The sequence below is a fragment of the Paroedura picta genome, chromosome 4 (genome assembly GCF_049243985.1).
Source record: "Paroedura picta isolate Pp20150507F chromosome 4, Ppicta_v3.0, whole genome shotgun sequence".
In the NCBI taxonomy this organism is placed as follows: Eukaryota; Metazoa; Chordata; class Lepidosauria; order Squamata; family Gekkonidae; genus Paroedura; species Paroedura picta.
The window spans coordinates 84,328,572-84,347,723 of NC_135372.1; the positions used below are offsets into that span (position 1 = coordinate 84,328,572).

At 42.5% G+C, this 19,152-nt stretch overlaps 1 protein-coding gene across 2 annotated transcripts in view; it reads left to right on the top strand.

Annotated features, from left to right (window-relative positions):
- BEND5 (BEN domain containing 5) overlaps positions 1–19,152 on the top strand; it is a 1,107,701-nt gene that overhangs the window by 983,872 nt on the left and 104,677 nt on the right. Inside the window, exon 11 of one of the 2 annotated variants that reach the window (XM_077333807.1) lies at positions 16,131–16,344. In XM_077333807.1, the coding sequence (XP_077189922.1) occupies positions 16,131–16,304 (174 nt within the window). In that variant the 3' untranslated portion in view covers positions 16,305–16,344. The remainder of the gene's footprint in view (positions 1–16,130; positions 16,345–19,152) is intronic. The other variant, XM_077333806.1, reaches the window with a different exon arrangement.

Below are 19,152 nucleotides of genomic sequence, written 5' to 3' on the forward strand. Positions count from 1 at the left end.
GCCATCTTGGATCTCCTTGGAGATATTTTTGATCAATCCATCTAAGAATACTTTGTAATCTTGGGTTTGTATCTCTATTAGATGAGCCAATCTTTTTAACATAGACATGATTTTGACTTAAAAAAAACCCGGCCTCAAACAATTTTACAAGTGGCCAGTAGAGGTCCTCTGTTTTATCCTCTAATGTTCCGGCACAGGCGTATTGAAGTCAGTTAAGGCAGAGATTCTCGTACTGGCACAGAGTTCTCGTGAGATTTTCCCATTCACAGCTCTTATCTTCTTATCTTCGAAAACCAAAACAATTACAATAAGAGCTTTTGCCAATTAATTCGAGTTGATTTGAGTCCTTCTTCTGCTTAGTTAGGAGAATTAGCCTGCCTCTTAACGAGGTGGCTTCAGGCAGAGCAGAGTAAGAGGAGGGGGGAAACAAAGGGCTTTGATGCAGGAAGAAAGACGAAGAAAAAAAAACGAGAGATACTTGCAGTAAATGATGTTTTGGAACTCAGCCGATGTCCTCCCCTCAGTTCAAAGCGTTCATTTGTGGTAAATCATCATGTAGGGTTGAAGCAGATACTTTAAGATTAAAGAAAGAAAAGAAAGTCCGAGGTAGAAAATGGCAGTCGTCCTCTGGACCTGGAACGCTGACAGCCTATAATCCAGGGAGATATACTCCCTAAAGGATTGGAGACGGCCCCAAGAACTTCCTGGGTAGAAAGGTGAGGTGGGGTTTGCGTACCCCTCCTCTTTTCTGCCAATTGCTTGCACAATTGACCCCTGTCAGGCTTCAGAGATAGCAGAGCAGATGCCCTGCCACCCTCTCAGGACAACATCTTTAGCCACCTAGTCTATGTAACTCTTCAAGTACCATATGGAAGGAGCTAATAGGGGAGAGGATACAGGAGAAAGTGAGATTGCCAACCTTTAGGTGGAGTCTGGAGATCTACTGGAATTAAATTTCCCCTAGAGAAAATAACTGCTTTGGAGTATGGCCTCTACATGGCATTATACCCCGCTAAGGTCTTTCCCTTCCCCAAACCCCACCCTCCTCAGGTCCTGTCTCAAAATGTTCAGGAATTTTCTAACACATGACAGTCCTAGTTGGCATCCTACTACAAGTCTTGGCAGGTTCCTCTCCATGAGCCTGGCTTACCTGGCCAATCAGATATTTTGTGGAGAGGCTATATAGAGGAGGGAAGGAGAGAAAGCTAGAGTTAGGGGGTCAGATAACGATAGATTTGCTGGTGGGTGGGAAGGAGAGAAGAAAGCAGGATGGAGGCTATGGGGACTGCCAGGGAAGAGAAAGAGGAAACTGTGGGAGAGATAAACTGAAATGCTTCCCTACAAATCCTTTTGTGTCCCCTGCTTGTTTATACTAATGTCAGGGTCATTTCTGACATTTAACAGAATAAGCTCTGTTTGCACAGAACTTGGTTATGATAAGCTGAGCTTCTCATGTGCTGGATCATGCCAGTGTTTCATACAATATTTTATGGTTGTAGCATTGTTGACTCTTTCTGAAATAATAAATTAGTTCTGACATTTTGATTAGGAGTGGTAGGACAATAAAGAATACAGTTGGCAGGGCTACCAAAATTCTTTGTTAAGGAAATGTGAAATATGATACTCAGCATACACTTTTATGGGCATGAGGAACAAGGTAATAACGATTATAATGCTGTTTATATAAATACACAGCAGGCAGAAAATGGATGGAAAACTACACTGTTAACATTATCATACCCATATTTGATAAATGTGAGAATGGGTCACTGTTGTAACTAATTAATTTTCTGTAGCTTCAGGAGGTCTCATATACATTGCATACTACAGCAGCCGTTTGTAAGGATTCGAATACTTCCCCAGAATCACTTCAAGGGAAAGCTGATGGCTGCATGAACTGTCGTCCCTAATTGACTAGCTTCATGTCTTCACACAGCATCAAGACAATGTTCCATTATGTTATCCATTGACATTATCATTGAAAAGATTACTCTCCTTATAGTATCTGTCAAGCTTGATTGATTTACATGAGAGAAAAGCAGTGAGAGGATGTGAAGTGCAGGTCCGTTTTTTTTTTTTTTTGCACCACTGTTTAGCATACATAATGGATCCTCTTTGATGGCAAAAGCTCCTATTCTATTAATAATGGACAAGCCTTTTTAAATGTAGGGTCCTAGTACAGAGTCCTACACTAATAACCTGTTTGCTGTGAAATGGGAACCATGGGTGAAGCAGTCATTTATCTGGATTTTACACTCTGGCAATGGATCTAAGCTCAAAAAGATTTCTTTCACCAGTCTGTGTATTTGAAGCATAGTTTAACACATTCAACAAATCCTGCTTTTTACTTCCTTCTGGAAATTAGTGTGCAGAAAAAAGGAAAGAAACAACAGTCTGAAGATGACAACTTAAAATCATTTATTTTATTTTGAAAATTAGCACTAATAGATGGTGGGGAAAAAATTAAGCACGCGGAACTTATTGTTGTTGGTAGTTATATAAAATCTAAAAGTGGGGGGAACTGCAAAAATTCACAAGTGCATGATATGCTGTATCCCCACTACTTATCTCCCTCTTTGTTTTCCTCAGTTCCCCAACCCCAGAAAAGACTGTAGCTTCCCTCCCTGCCTATAGCCTCTCCAAGCCACCAACTGACCTACCGTTTGCTTTTGCTAATCTGTACTTGACTCCATTGTATGGGACTTTTGAAAAATTCATGCTGTATAGCCCAGCTTAGAATTAGAAATACTGATGAAACCTCTGCCTATCTGATCTCGTTTAGCTGCTGCTTTCCAGCTGAGGTACAATAATAGATTTTCAGGTGAATTCTAAAGCAGCTGGTGTCACAGTGATGTCACTTCTGGTTATATTACTGGAAACTTATTTTACTTATTTATTCTTTAATTTATATACTGCTGCTATCAAAGACTCACTGCAGTTTACAATCTTTAAATTCAGTAAGGCAAGTGGGGAGGAGTTAGGGCGGGCCCTGTCCTGGATAAAAACTCGGAGGGCCCAATCAGGAGCCACGAAGCAGCTCCTGATTGGGCCCTCAGACTGTCCATCTAGGGCCACGCCATTGGCAGCTTGGCCCGGCCTCGCCTGCTGGCCCAGGGACTCGCCTCGCAAATTGCGATGGCAGCCCGCATTGACAATACTCCGGGCTGACACTCCTCCTTCTTCAGAAAGGAGCAGGGACACCGCATCGGAGACGCGGCATCCCTGCTCCTTTCCCACCCCAGGAAGCCTACATTACCGCGATCCCCCTCGCCGGCCGTTGCCGCCTCCCCCCGCGTGCCCAACAGGTTGCTGCCTCCGACATGCCCGCCGCCACAAAACCTCACTCGCCACCCCCACGGCCACGCCCCTGCTGCAGCCTCCAATGCCGCCCACTGACCTCAGGACTCGCCGACGCACCATAAGGCCGGGAGCGGCTTGCATCCACCAGCCGCCGCCAACGCCTTCACCCTCACCGCTCCCAGACCCACCCACCCGCCCACGCAAAACCTCCCTCACCGGCCCTGCTCCCACGCTTCTGCCGCTGCCACCCCCTCACCCCATGGCCACTGACCTTGGCCCTCGCCGCCGCCCCGCACACCTGCCTGCGGCCCGTGCAGCCACCCGCCGCCCACAGCAACGCTGCCTGTGGAGGGGGCCGCCGAGCCGGTAAGCTAGCGCCCGCTGTATTTATACCACAGCGGGCTGATTTTCTAGTAAAATGATAAAACAACACAACCCATAAAATTTCCAACACATTAAAAGATGGCCATTCATTGGAGTTAACTCCCCATCTCCCCCCCCCACACACACACCCCTTCCAGCTAGCAGTCCGGAGCTCTTTCCTTAGGAGCGAGGGTCCTGATCTTACTGGTTCTAGGGAACTACCCCTGCTGGTAGTTCTGGTACCTCAACTTGGCCTCAACCATACAGCTAGTGGAAGAGCTCCATCTTACAGGCCCTGCAGAAAGCTGATAACTCCAGCAGGTCCCTTATCTCTTCTGGGAGCTCATTCCACCAGACTGGAGCCATGGTCGAAAAAGTCCTGGCCCTGATCGAGGCCAGGGGAATGTCCCGGGGCCCAGGGCCACCAGCAGATTCATATCCACAGAGTGGAGTGCCCTCTGAGGGGGACATGAGCAGATAAGCAGTTCTGCAGATATGCAGGGCCCAAGCTGCATATAGCCTTAAAGGTTAAAACCAAACCATTAAATTTGATCCAGAAACAGACTGGTAGATGATGTAACATCGGCTGGATATGGGCCCTCCAAGATGTACCAGTGAGGACCCTTACAGACAAATTTTATATCAGCTGTAATTTCTGGGTCAAAGTTAAGGATAGAGCCGCGTAGAGTGAGTTACAGTAGTCTAACCTGGAAGTGATCATTGCATTGATCGCTGTGGCCAGATGTTCAGTAGACAGGTGGGGTGCTAGTAGCCACAATTGGCACAGATTAAAAAATGCCATCTGGATACCTTTGTGACCTGAGCCTCAATGGAGAGGGAAGCATCAAAGATCACCCCCAAATTCCTGGTGGTTGGTGCATGTGTCAATTGCATTCCATCCAGGCATGGGAGGCGTGCTTCCTGATCCTGCCCTCGTCTCCCCAGCCACAGGACCTCCGTTTTAGAGGGGCTGAGTTTCAGATGCCTGAGCCATCCAGGCACTGCTTCCAAACATCTGACAAATGTTTCTGGGGTAGAGTCTGGCCGGCTGTCCATGAGGAGATAGAGCTGGGTGTCACCTGCATATTGGTGACAACCCAGCCCATAACTCCAGACCAGCTGAGCTAGAAGGTGCATGTAGATGTTAAACAACATGGGGGAGAGGACACCCCCTGTGGAATTCCACAAGGGAGCACCACAGGGTCCAATAACTCATCCCCCGCAGCAATTGTCTGTGACCAGTTCCAGAGAAAGGAGACCAGCCATTGTAGCTGTCATGAACCCCTGGTTCCTGCCCCAGTCTCCAAATTCTTCTCCCCAATACTTCCTGGAACTCCTGCCTGATTCTGACATAGGCTCGGGTGCGCTACCCCTCCCCTTTGCTCTCAGCTTGCATTTCAAAGGCTTCTCCTTGCTTCCACGGCGTCTCACTATCTTCCTTCTTCAAGGCTGCCTTCCCCAACAGATGGGGAAATTGCTTTAGCACCACTCCATATCAAAGGACATTATAGAATCATAGAAACATAGGATCATAGAGTTGGAAGGGGCCATACAGGCCATCTAGTCCAACCTCCTGCTCAACGTAGGATCAGCCCAAAGCATCCTAAAGCATCCAAGAAAAGTGTGTATCCAACCTTTGCTTGAAGACTGCCAGTGAGGGGGAGCTCACCACCTCCTTAGGCTGCCTATTTTTTTCCTGATATCTAGCCTATGTCGTTGTACTTGTAGTTTAAACCCATTACTGCACGTCCTTTCCTCTGCAGCCAATGGGAACAGCATCCTGCCCTCCTCTAAATGACAACCTTTCAAATACTTAAAGAGGGCTATCATGTCCCCTCTCAACCTCCTTTTCTCCAGGCTGAACATTCCCAAGTCCCTCAACCTATCATCAAAGGGCTTGGTCCCTTGGCCCCAGATCATCGTCGCTCTCCTCTGTACCCTTTCAATTTTATCTATGTCCTTCTTGAAGTGAGGCCTCCAGAACTGCACACAGTACTCCACGTGTGGTCTGACCAGTGCCGTATACAATGGGACTATGACATCTTGTGATTTTGATGTGATGCCTCTGTTGATACAGCCCAAAATGGCATTCGCCTTTTTTACCGCTGCATCATACTGCCTGCTCATTTTTAATTTACAGTCCACAAGTACCCCAAGGTCTCGTTCACACACAGTGCTACCTAGAAGCGTATCCCCCATCCAGTAGGCATGCTTTACATTTTTCTGACCCAGATCCAGAACTTTACACTTATCTTTATTAAATTGCATCTTGTTCTCATTTGCCCATTTTTCCATTGTGTTCAGATCTCATTGAACTCTGTCTCTATCTTCTGGAGTATTTGCCAGTCCTCCCAATTTGGTGTCATCTGCAAACTTGATGAGTAGTCCTTCCACCCCCTCATCTAGATCATTAATAAATATGTTATAAAGTACCGGACCGAGCAACAAGCCCTGATGTACCCCGCTACTCACCTCTCTCCAGTCTGATGAAACACCATTGACAACAACTCTTTGAGTGTGGTTCTCTAACCAATTCCCTATCCACCTAACTATCTGAAAATCCAGATTGCAGTCCTTCAATTTATCCATCAGAACATCATGGGGAACCTTATCAAAAGCTTTACTAAAATCCAAGTAAACGACATCAACCGAATTTCCACGATCCAGCAAACCAATCACTTGGTCAAAAAAGGAAACCAGGTCTGACAGGACCTGTTGGAGACAAATCCATGGTGACTTCCTTGCATCACCAAATTGTCCTCCAGATGTTTGCAGATCGCTCCTTTTAATATCTGCTGGTATGGATTCAGCCCAACTGATATGGATTCAGGGCCGACATTTCCTCCAAGAAGGCTAGGAGCTGGGCTGCCATGGTCCGCTCCACCACCTTCCCCAGAAACGCAAGATGTGAAACTGGTCAGTAGCTGGTGGGGTCTCACAGATCCAGTGATGGCTTCTTCAGTAGGGGACGAACCACTGCCTTCTTAAGCCCCTCTGAGAACTCTCCCAAGATAAGGGAGGGGTTTACAGTTTCCCTCAAGGGGCCTCCTACCCACTGGTTGCATGACTTATGCAGCCAGGACAGGCAAGGATCCAAGGTGCAAGTGGTTGCCCTCACTGAACCCAGCAACTTGTCCACTTCGGTTATTGAGAACCGTATGAAGCCATCAACCACTGACCCCAGCGATGGCTACAGAGCTTCCAGTTTGTGAATTGGATCAACCGTAGCAGGAAGGTCCCAGCAGAGTGACTGGACTTTGTCCACAAAATAGCTCGATATTGCCACACAGCTCAAATCCAATTCCCTTGACTTTTGTGCCCCTCCTCAAGGGCAGTGAATTAGTAACGCTAAACAATTGTGCCGGGTGAGAGCTCATGGATGCATTTTCTGTGGTGTAGAAGTCTTTTTTTTTTTTTGCCAGTTTCACCTCATTCTCAGATGCCTTCATAAGTGTGCAATAAGATGTCCTAGCCGCCTTGTCGTAAGTCTTCCTCCACATCCTTTCTAGCCATCTCACTTCCCTGATGCCATTCTGGTGAGTCTTTCCCATTCTTGTAAATTTCCTCCACGAATTGCTTTTATCCAGATGCAGAATCGGATCAGTTTAGGAGCCTGCTCCTCCTCCACTTAGTTTTTATAGTGATCATTCCTCCACTTCTCCCAGAGATCCAATCTTAATTGGGTCCATGTGGCCTTCGTTAGCATTTTTAAATTGTTGTGGAATTTGCAATATCTTGGCTAATATATCTCTCAAAGCCTTTCATCACCAGTAGGCATTGCTTGGTCCACTAAACATTCTTATCTAACTTACTCATTATCTTTCATGAGCAATAGTCCAAAAAACTTATGGAAAAAGCTGATACATCAGATTTAAGTATGCCCAGATAAAATAATTGAAAACATTTTACGTCATTCACAGCATTAATCCAATTCTGAATTTAGAGTGCAGTGCTTTGGTAGGCATCGCTTATTTTAGTTATCAGATTAGTCATCCAAAACAGCTGAGCATATTATGGACCCATTAGCCTTGGGAATGGCTGTTTATGCTCTTTGTGACAGGATTAGAGAATACTTTATGCTCTGTACAAAGTAAAAGTCAGCCTGGGGTAGCTTCATTTTGTTTTCCATTGTACAGGTTTGAGCTGATTGTTGTCCTGATGAGGCCACTTCTTAGTGCTCCTTCTCTCAATTTAATCACGCCAAGTATAAGCAAAGAGGTAATCTGTTCCTGGGCACCTCTATTTCCTTAACGGTAGTAGTTATAGTATTGAAGTGTATGGAATATTTTCTAAATCCTAGAAAATAGCTACTGGAGGAAACATATAACAGATAACTTTACTAGAGGCATATTCAGCTGAAAAGATGAGTCACCATTGTGCATTTTAACATATATTGCTTTAATAAATAATTACAAAGTCAGTTCTTGTCGTTAGCGGTAGGGCTTCCAAATCAGGATGCCTAGTTTCTAGGCAGTATTGAGTCTCTAGGACAGGGTTAATCAAACTGCAGTCCTCCAGATATCCATGGACTACAATTCCCATGAGCTCCTGCCAGCATTCGCATGGACATCTGGAGGGCTGCAGTTTGACTACCCCTGCTCTAGGAAGTGAATGCTAATTTAACATGGTCAGAGAATGTCTGTTTAAGTTGGTGATACAACAGGAACCTTCCTGGTGCTTAGTGGCTCAAGAACAACAACATAGTGTTCTTTTTGAGGAGATGCAGGTGGTAGCCATGGACTTGGCTATCACTACCAGGAAACAACTTTGAGATTTGGGGTGGATTAGGATACAAAGTGTGGGAGCAAGATACTGCTTAACTCTATGCTTATGCAATTAACAAGGTGCCCACCCTGGGTCTCTGGCCTGGACAGGCTCAAGACACTCTCCAGTAATTCACATGAAAATGAAGCATAAAAGGTTTATTGAGGAAATAAAAAGCAAAACTACACAAACTATTAGCATAGTATTACATCTAAGTCAAGCATCTATGATGAGCTATTTGAGCATGTATAAATGGAGTAGCAGCTGTAAATTCATTATAGAAGCACTAGAAAAAAACAAGAAATTGAAAGCACAAGCAATGCAAGTATAACCGAAGCCACATTTAACATTTCATTCTGTAATTCTGGATAACTCACCATGGAGTTGTCCTTCCCCTTAATGTCCGAAGTCTCAAACTGGAAATCTTGCAGACTCAAAAGCCCTTCTAAAAGTTCTGGCATTGTTACACTTCATTTTATTCAAGAAGGCTAACAGATTGTGATCAGTCTGTAAATAAAACAGTCCCATTCAGATAAGGATGCAGCTTGTTAACAGCCCAAACAATGGCAAGACCCTACTTCTCATTTGTAGAATAGGCTGTTTCCCTTCGCAACCACTTTCTGTTGAGAAATGTGATAGAATGTAATTCTTGATTACTTGTTCTCTGAGCTAAAACAGTGCCAGGGCCCCATTCACTCACATTAATTTGAAGAACAAATGGCCTTTGGAAATCTGGAGCAATTAGAATAGTACTTGCACAAGCTTTCCCTTGACTAAATCAAAGGCTGCTTGACACTCTGGAGTCCACTTCACCTTAGTTTGTAGCTTTTTCTTTCACAAATCTGTGTGTGGTGTCACAATCTAGCTAAAGTTGGTTACAAGATCTGTAGTAGTTGGCGATCCTTAGGAATTCTTACTTACTTTTGGCAGAGGGCACAGGGCATTCTTAGATACAAGCTACTTTAGCTTCTAAGAGCTTGATGCTGCCACTGTCTATGGCCTAGATAGATTACTTAATTGAAGACAAACTGACACATCTGGGCTCTGCATTATGAAATCTCTGTAGAATAATGTGCAGGTACCGCAAATGCTCTTCTCAGGTAGTTGACATGATAGAAATGTCATCTTGATAAGCACAGAGAAAAGAAAGTCTGCTTAAAATTTGTCTCTTAGCCTCTGAAAGGTCTTACTGGCCTCATTCAACCCAAATGGCAAGGTAACAAACAGGTAATGTCCCAAGAGGCTCACAACGCTTGTCTTATCTGAGTCAAGGGCTCCTGGTAGTACTCTTTATTGAAATCTTTAAATTGCTGTGGAACCCTTTAAAAACACCTCATTTCAGCATTTGCCACCAGGACCCTCATAGGCCCATTCAACAGATAGGGGCCTTCCTTAATGGGGGAGTGATTACCGGTGTCAGTTGGCAAGTAAAGTATTAAAAGTAGTTCAGCCTGTTACACTTCTAATCAATGGCTGTAAACACATTAATACATCTCTCAACTCACTTAGCTGCTAACCAGTTAGATTAGTAGAAACATAAATTTTACTTGTCACTTTCATTTGTTATTTCTAGAATCAATTCAGGAATAGTCTTGTGCTCTTTTTCGCTTGCTCTTACAGGAAAAACGACTTCTGTCCTTGTAGAGCTTCAACATGTTATCACGGTGGACCTCAATTTTTCAAATGGGATTTACTTCTTTAACCAGGTAGTAGTCATTTGGCAGTTTCTGCTGACCTTCAAAGGGTCCTGACCACACAACAGCCAGTTTTGTGACCTGTTGAAATATTAGTACCTTATCACCAGTAGGAAAAGTTCTAGGTCTGCCTCTGGTATCATAATAAGACTTTTGCTCTTTCTAAGTGTCTCTTAGATTAAGACCAGCTGCCTCCCTGACCCTCTTAAGAATCTTTTGGAGATTACATGTATATTCAGCAACATTTTATGGATATGCACCCAGCAGCCATTTTCCTTGCTTCTGTCTTCATTTTGGCCATTCTCCCTGACATGATAAGGCTTGTTTGAGGATTTCCCCCTCACAAATGCAATGCTATACTGATAGAATGGTATGCTGCTATATCAGTTATCAGGAAAACAAACCTCAGAAAATCATGGGTGGAGGGATGGCCACTGTGGAAACTGGGTTGGAAAATATGCAGGAGAAAGCTTGTTGCTTTCCTTTTGAAGCCCAGTTGGTGTTATAGTGAATTGACATCAGCAGCAACAACAGTTCTCCTAAAGGAAACTGTTGCCATGTGGAGTGGTCCTGGTTCTTTATACTTATTCACACACTCTCATGAATGATTGTATGACTGTCAGGTACTACATGACTCCCTCCTTTTCCTTTTAGCCTTTCTAGTTGTTATGTAGCAGAGTTCAAATTTATTGTCATTCAAGGATTTCTATAGTTCACATTGCACTGGGAATTCTCAGCACATTTGAAAACCTGACACAATTACGGATTCATATAATAGGTTCTTTTATGATTGAATTTTACTAGACTTTTATTTCTAATTAGATTTGTAACAAAATAAAATGATGATTGCAGTGTATAAAGTAGTGTACAATAAAATGACATATGCAGTCAGTGCAGAACACAAAATCACAAATTGGTGAAAAAAATATTAAATGTATTGCTTTTATTTGTTGTTGTTATTATGTGCGAAGTCATGTCCAACCCATTGCGACCGCATGGACAATGATCCTCCAGGCCTTCCTGTCCTCTACCATTCCCCGGAGTCCATTTAAGTTTGCACCTACTGCTTCAGTGACTCTATCCAGCCACCTCATTCTCTGTCGTCCCCTTCTTCTTTTGCCCTCAATCGCTCCCAGCATTAGGCTCTTCTCCAGGGAGTCCTTCCTTCTCATGAGGTGGCCAAAGTATTTGAGTTTCATCTTCAGGATCTGGCCTTCTAAGGAACAGTCAGGGTTGATCTCCTCTAGGACTGACCGGTTTGTTCGCCTTGCAGTCCAAGGGACTTGCAACAGTCTTCTCCAGCACCAGAGTTCAAAAGCCTCAATTCTTTGACGTTCAGCCTTCTTTATGGTCCAACTTTCACAGTCATACATTGCAACTAGGAAAACCATAGCCTTGACTAGATGCACTTTTGTTAGCAGGGTGATGTTTCTGCTTCTTAGGATGCTGTCTAGATTTGCCGTAGCTTTCCTCCCCAGGAGCAAGCGTCTTTTAATTTCTTTGCCGCGGTCCCCATCTGCAGTGATCTAGGAGCCCAGGAAAATAAAATCTGTCACTATCTCCATTTCTTCCCCATCTATTTGCCAGGAATTGAGAGGGCCGGATGTCATCATCTTTGCTTTCTTGATGTTGAGTTTCAAGTCAACTTTTGCACTCTCCTCCTTCACCCGCATCAACAGGCTCTTTAGTTCCTCTTCACTTTCTGCCATTAGAGTGGTATCATCTGCATATCTGAGGTTGTTGATATTTCTCCCTGCAATCTTGATCCCAATTTGTGACTCATCTAACCCCGCCTTTTTCATGATGTGCTCCGCATACAAGTTAAATAGGCAAGGTGACAGTATACAGCCTTGCCAAACTCATTTTTCAATTTTGAGCCAATCAGTGATTCCATGCCCAGTTCTCACTGTTGCTTCTTGACCTGCATATAGCTTTCTCAAGAGACAGATAAGATGCTCTGGTATTCCCATCTCTTTAAGAACTTGCCACAATTTGTTGTGCTCCACACAATCAAAGGCTTTAGCATAGTTAGTGAAGCAGAAGTAGATGTTTTTCTGGAAAACCCTAGCTTTCTCCATGATCCAATGTATGTTGGCAATTTGATCTCTAGTTCCTCTGCCTCTTCAAAATCCTGCCTATCCTTCTGGAAGTTCTCGGTCCACATATTGCTGGAGCCTAGCTTGTAGGATTTTGAGCATAACTTTGCTAGCATGAGAAATTAGTGCAATGGTGCGGGAGTTTGAACAATCTTTCGCATTGCCCTTCTTTGGGATTGGAATGTAAACTGACCCTTTCCAATCCTGTGGCCATTGTTGAGTTTTCCAAATTTGCTGGCATATTGAGTGTAGCGCTTTTACTGCATCGTCTTTTAAGATTTTGAATAGTTCAACTGGAATGCTGTCACCACCACTAGCTTTATTGTTGCTCAGACTTCCTAAGGCCCATTTGACTTCACATTCCAGGATGTCTGGCTCCAGGTCAGTAACTATCCCATTGTGGTTATTAGGGATGTTAAGCTTGCTCTTGTATAGTTCTTCTGTATAATTTTGCCACCTTTTAAAAATCTCTTCTGCTTCTGTGAGGTCCCTACCATTTTGGTCCCTTATCATACCCATCTTTGCATGAAACATTCTCTTCATATCTCCAATTTTCTTGAAAAGATCTCTGGTCCTCCCCATTCTATAGTTTTGTTCTATTTGTTTGCACTGTTCATTTAAGAAAGCATTCTTATCTCTTCTAGCTTTTCTCTGGAATTCTGCATTCAATCAGATCTAATTCCTTAAATCTATTTGTCACTTCTACTGTAAATTTGTCAGGGATATGATTTAGTTCATATCTGAGTGACCTAATGCTTTTCTCTACTTCCTTCAGTTTAATCCTAAATTTTGCCACAAGATGCTGATGATCTGAACCACAATCAGCTCGTGGTCTTGTTTTTGCTGATTGTATAGAACTTCTCCATCTTTGTCTTCAGAGCACATAGTCAATCTGATTTCTGTGTTGACCGTCTGGTGTTGTTCATGTGTAGAGTCGTCTCTTAGGTTGTTGGAAAAGAGCATTTGCTATGACTATTGTATTCTCTTGACAAAATTCTACCCATCTGTGCCCTGCTTCATTTTGTACTCCAAGGCCAAACTTGCCTGTTATCCTGGTTATCTTCCTACTTTAGCATTCCAATCCCCCATGATTATAAGCACACCATTTTTGGGCGTTGCTTCTAGAAGGTGTTGTAGGGCTTCATAGAACTAGTCAACTTCATCCTCTTCAGCAGCAGTGGTTGGGGCATAGACCTGGATTACTTTGATGTTGAATGGTTTGCCTTGGATTCGAACTGAGTTCATTCTGTCATTCTGTCAATTTGGGGCTTTTATAGCCTGGAGAATACCTCACCAGATGCATAAAGTTGTCATTTCATATAATGGGCTTGAATTGAAGAAAGCTGATATCACATTAAGCTTGTTAGTGACACAGAGAAATTAGACAATTGGGTTGATAAAAGTATTTACTGTTCACTGAATATTCTATAGAATTTTGGATCAGTTGGCATTGGATTTGGTGGCAACAAACTGTAAACTGTATGAAATATTGGGTGCTATGGAACAGCTGCCCTCTGAATAATTGCTGACTAAACGAAACCATGTTGCCATATGATGCTTTCCCCAACCCATCTTGAAATGTTTTGAAATTACTTTGTAACACATACCCCCTCAAGGAAAAAAAAGAAGGAAGAAAATCCATGCCACTGGATTTTCCTGTTAACTTCTTGTCTTCTTGTGACATATATACTGTTTAAATAGTCTAGAGGGAAGAAATCTCATGTGTTTAGGTATGAAACCAATTTTCTAAGCAATATCTATCCTGAGAGACATAACCAAGAAAAGTAACACTTGTAAAACAGAAGCTGAGGCAGCTAGAGTGAGTCTGGTGGAAAACTGGTGATGAAGTCTGGTGATGAAGCATCAAGAACGTCTTATAAAATGCTTATGAGATGGCAGTGAATACCATTAAGAAGGAATTCTATGCAGCTACCATTGCCTCTGTGAACTCACGCCCAGTACAATTATTTAAAACAATTAGATCACTGACATCCATAGGATTGTCGCAAAACAAATTGGATATTAGCTGTGGGGCTTTTCTCTTTAATTTTCCTCTTTCCCTTATTCTCTTATAAGAAAATGGTACACTCCCCTGCAAAAGCTGAAAATTAGTACCTTAGGTCAGGGGTAGTCAACCTGTGGTCCTCCAGATGTCCATGGACTACAATACCCATGAGCCCCTGCCAGCATTTGCTGGCAGGGGTTCATGGGAATTGTAGTCCATGGACATCTGAAGGACCACAGGTTGACTACCCCTGCCTTAGGTGACTTTTTAAAGGACTGCCATGGTGCATTCATTAGCATAAAACAAAGGAAATGTTACTATCGTAAAACATCAGGGAAACATGTGATGTTTCCTACTTGTTGTGCTAATGGAAAAAAGACTCCATCTCTTTCAATTAACCTGCAAAATCCACCTTTTCATAACAAGATTAGCTTTAAAACTTTCTGAATACTAATAAAACAGCAGGTACTTTTGAACTTCATGATATCCCGGTATACCTCATTTATCAAGGGCTACAATGAATTTAGGTATATCTGTTCTCATCCATCTTAATTGCATGGAGCTAAGCAAATGAAGCTGCAGGATTTGTTTGTGTGTGTGTGCATTTTTTATATCACTTTTATATGCTCATTTTATCAGGTTTTGATTCCTGGCAGTTATGAGATTGCATGGAGTGCATGAACATATGTTCTACCCTGAGAAGACAGCTGGTTTCAGGGGTTTACGATAGACATGGGAAAGTTTTTATTGCTTTGTCAGTAGCTCACCTGCAGTATAAGCAAAGAATTTGCTTAGTGATTGTTCCTAGTGATTGTTGGTCTCTCACAATATGTTGACAATTCAGTCCTGATTTTGTGATAGAACATTGCATTGCCTAAAGTAGAATATAGAAAAGAGATATAGAAGGCTGCACATGTTCACTAAACCCTTCTTTCTTTGCACTTGCAAAACATTTTTAGAAAAGGGGCAAGGCCGGTTGGAGCTTTTGCTTAGCAGAGCTTTTAACTGACCATTGCAGATCTGATTGGCTTTGCGGTTTTTTTAAAAAGCTGATTCAGCAGCAGGTGCCACAACAGTACAAGGATCTTTATTGCATGACTACAAATAAACCAAGTGTATGCAAGAAAATATTTTCAAACAATATGATCATTTAAAAAGGCATCCTGTAAAACAGAGCTTTTACCCAAAAACTTAAAGAGCTACTAGCAGTTATGCATAACCTCACTCTGACATTTTGTGGTTGGCTCTGCCTCCTGCAGCAGCCATTTTGTGGTTGCACTCACCGCCCTGTATCAGAATTCTAAAAGCTTGAAAGGGTTGGTGGACTGCTGGCTTTATGACTTCACTGGGACAGTCTCCACACTAATGATACCATTTGGATTTGCATTTTTAAGGGGCTGACTTTTCCATCCATTTCCACATTAAAATTTACCTTTTCTGGTGCAGACCTGAATGACCCACTGACTTACCATTCCTTTAGGAAATTCCTGGTTACAGCGATTTCATCTGTCAAGGTAGAATCTAATTCAGGGCTTCCCGATGAGGAAATGTGTGCACTTGGGTTTTTCTCCCTCACCTTCCATTTTCCTTGTCACCAAACATGCCTAGTATTAGACCCTATATGTGCCTGGCCATGCACTGCAGAACTCAGTGCTTCTTTGGGTTTTGTGAAAAAGTAAAAGTAAAGGGATAAAAAATTGTTATATAAAAAGAGAGCTTTATCTGAAGAGTCATCAGCTTTGTTCAGCCCAGATCTGTGCTTTTACCTAACGTGAGAGAAGGAAGAGTGACAGCACAAAGGTCAGTTCACCAGTTATCTTAAGCATGATTTTATGTGTGTGGCCTTTTAAGAACTTACAAGTTTTGTGACAGCAATTGTACTCCAGCTGCTTTTCTTCTTCCTTGCAGTCTAGTACTTCTTTCAATCAAGATACTGTTAAGGCAGGGACAGGACGTCGTTTCCTTGGTGGCTTACTGGATGACACCTCTTACTGCTACACACTGGAAGTCTCATTCTATAGTTATATTGTTGGAGACACAACTTCTACAGTCCCATATACAGAAGAAGCATGTATCCTTTAGATTATTCTTCCTTTGATCTTCACTGCCCAGAGCTTCAAAGGTAAATTGATGATTTATATAATTATTATATAGAATTATTAATAAAAAACAGAACAATGATGGGCAGAAACACTTTAATGACTGCCAATTTTTTTTTCTTTTCCTATTTTAAGACAACAGATTTTTGAGTGCTGTGAATGAAGGACTCACAGGACCTTGCATGGGGCATTCCATTTTCTCCTCCCCTAGTATTTATATGTAACTTATGGGGGCAAGGGATCTATGGGATCTTGAAAGCAATCGCCAGTCATTCTTGGGATCCATGGGCTCTTGAAAGCACTAGCCCAGTCACTTCTTCCTTACATATATGGTTTTTATTTTCAGTGCCAAGTATTGACAGTTGCAGGTAGCCCTGGCACACTTATATGCTGATAATACTCTTCTACTATCCCACACTCCAATTGGCCTCCAGTGTCATTTAGAAGCCTTCTCCCAGTACTGTAAAGGGGAAATTGGATATTAATAACAGCAAGCCCAAAATTATGGTTTTTACCAAATGATTACAACATCCTATATATAACTGGGAAATAAATGGACAAAAATAGAGCAAACCAAATAGTTTTGATACTCGGGTAAACTTTTTTGATATAATCGGTCCTGGAAACAACATATTAAGCAGGTACAAAATATTGCCACTGGTGGATCCAATGCAATCATTCGATATTTTTTGCTAATCCGGGTCAATATATATATCAGTGGGACTTGTAGCATATACCTCTAAGGTGAGAGCTCAATTGCTGTATAGAGCTCCAATCTGAATTTCTAGTTGTTATGATCAGTTAGATTTCTTGCTGCTAGATTCCATTGGAGAATCACAGGGGCCCTATGCTGAGTGACAGGAATGGTACTGAGAACTGAACTTGGCATGAGAACTTTAGAGGCAACAGTTTGGTCATCCGCTTTCAAATTCTGGTTAAAGTTGATTTTTGCATGCACAGGCTTTGTAACTTCCCATCTGGAGTGGCTGGGGATTTCATCAAATAATATTGATAGTCTTAGTCTGTTTTCTATGAGGAAACTGGTTTTGAGATGTCGTTATGCTTTAGATGAGATGACTGTTGAAATACAAGCCCATAGAGTGTGTTCTCCTTTATATCTCGGTCTGCTATATTCAAACTCTTACCCAGACTACTTGACAATTCCTAAATATAGATGAGCCTTTATGCTGGCTTATTTAAACTCTATTGCCATGGCAGAATTGCATGGACACTATGAAAGGGTCCCACTGGATGGAAGCTGTTGTAGTTGTGGTTCAGAATGCGTAGACTCTTTACTCCATTGTTTATTGGACTGTCCAAAATTTTATGAATTCAGAGTAATGCTTCTCTCTCTCTCTTTTTAAAGGATATGATTTGTCTCCCATTCTACTGAAACTTGCAAATCTTTCTGGAGGGAAGGGACTGTAAAATTACCATGGCTGTCGCAATTTTTTTCTCTCATGTAATTCAATTTAATGGATAGCCATATTTGTTTATGCTGAGAACAGGCTGTATCTGTTCTTGTATATAGAAACTATAAATGATGCTATTGCTGTATTACTTTTGGTATGTACTGATATTTACTATTGCTATTGTGTTTGCTGATTCCAAGATCGGTTATTGTATTATGGTTATACTAGTATCACTGACTGTATTTGTATCTGATTCAAGTGGGTAGCCATGTTGGTCTGAATTAGCGCAACAAAAATTGAGTCCAATAGCACTTTTAAGACCAACAAAGATTTATTCTGAAGAAGAGTGCATGCATTCAAAAGCTCATGCTTTGAATAAATCTTTGTTGATCTTAAAGGTGCTATTGGATTCAATTTTTGTGTCTGGTAATGATCTTATTCCTGATTTTCAGTGCTTAAGACTTTAGTCAGAAGAGCATAAAAATAAATGGAAATGGAAATGAATGTTCCAGGTACCTGAAGGTGTGGTTATCTTCACTGCCTCAGGGCACAAACTGCATGTTTGTAGTTCTGTTCATGGTTCAGTCATGAACTCATATGGTTGGTTTGCAAACCTACCTGGTTCATTAGCCACTTAAAGATTAAACTGGACTAAAGATCAGATGTATCTGCATAGAGAAGATTGCTCCCCATGGTACAGAAGACCCTTGGGCTGGCTTCTCCTGCAGCCTGAGTTAAACTGAACTGCCAAGCCAGTCCAACGATTGAGTTCCCCCTTCCCCTGGTATTTTTCTTCTTGGGTCTGTTAGACCCCCCCCCCCAAAAAAAAAAAAATCAGGATTTCTAAAACCATTCTGGCTTCAAAGACCATATCAGCAATAGGAGCCAGGATTTTTCTGAAATCCTGCCAAAAAATGGGTTCTGGTTTTTAGCGTGTGTGTATGTGTGTGTGAAGTTCTTCTGGGGGGGGCAGAACTCATAAGGCTATTTGTTGCCAGGGAACAAAGGCCAAATTTCCTGGTTTACCTTTCCCACTGGAAACTTGCACTTTGCTCACCTACCCCCCCCCCCACACACACTGTTTCTTAAGGTTTCTATGCTGCCCTATCTGGCCAAAACTAGTGGCAGCTGTGCAGGAGGTGCCTGGGCTGCAGAGCCTAGCCAGAGTCCATACCAGAGCCAGGTCAAAGTCTAGTCCGAGTTGTTAGGTATCAAAGCAAGCAGAGTTAAGGGTGAGGCAAAGAGTAGTTAAGGGAAAGCCAAGGTCAGAGTCCAGATAAATATATAATCAACAAAGCCAGTCCAATTACCAGGTGGATAGTCAAAAGAAATTTGCCTGAAGTTGGGTAGCCAATAGGAGTCACAGGAGGTCAGGAGTTTGCAGAGTCAAGAAATCTGAGCCAGACAGGAGGATTTCTG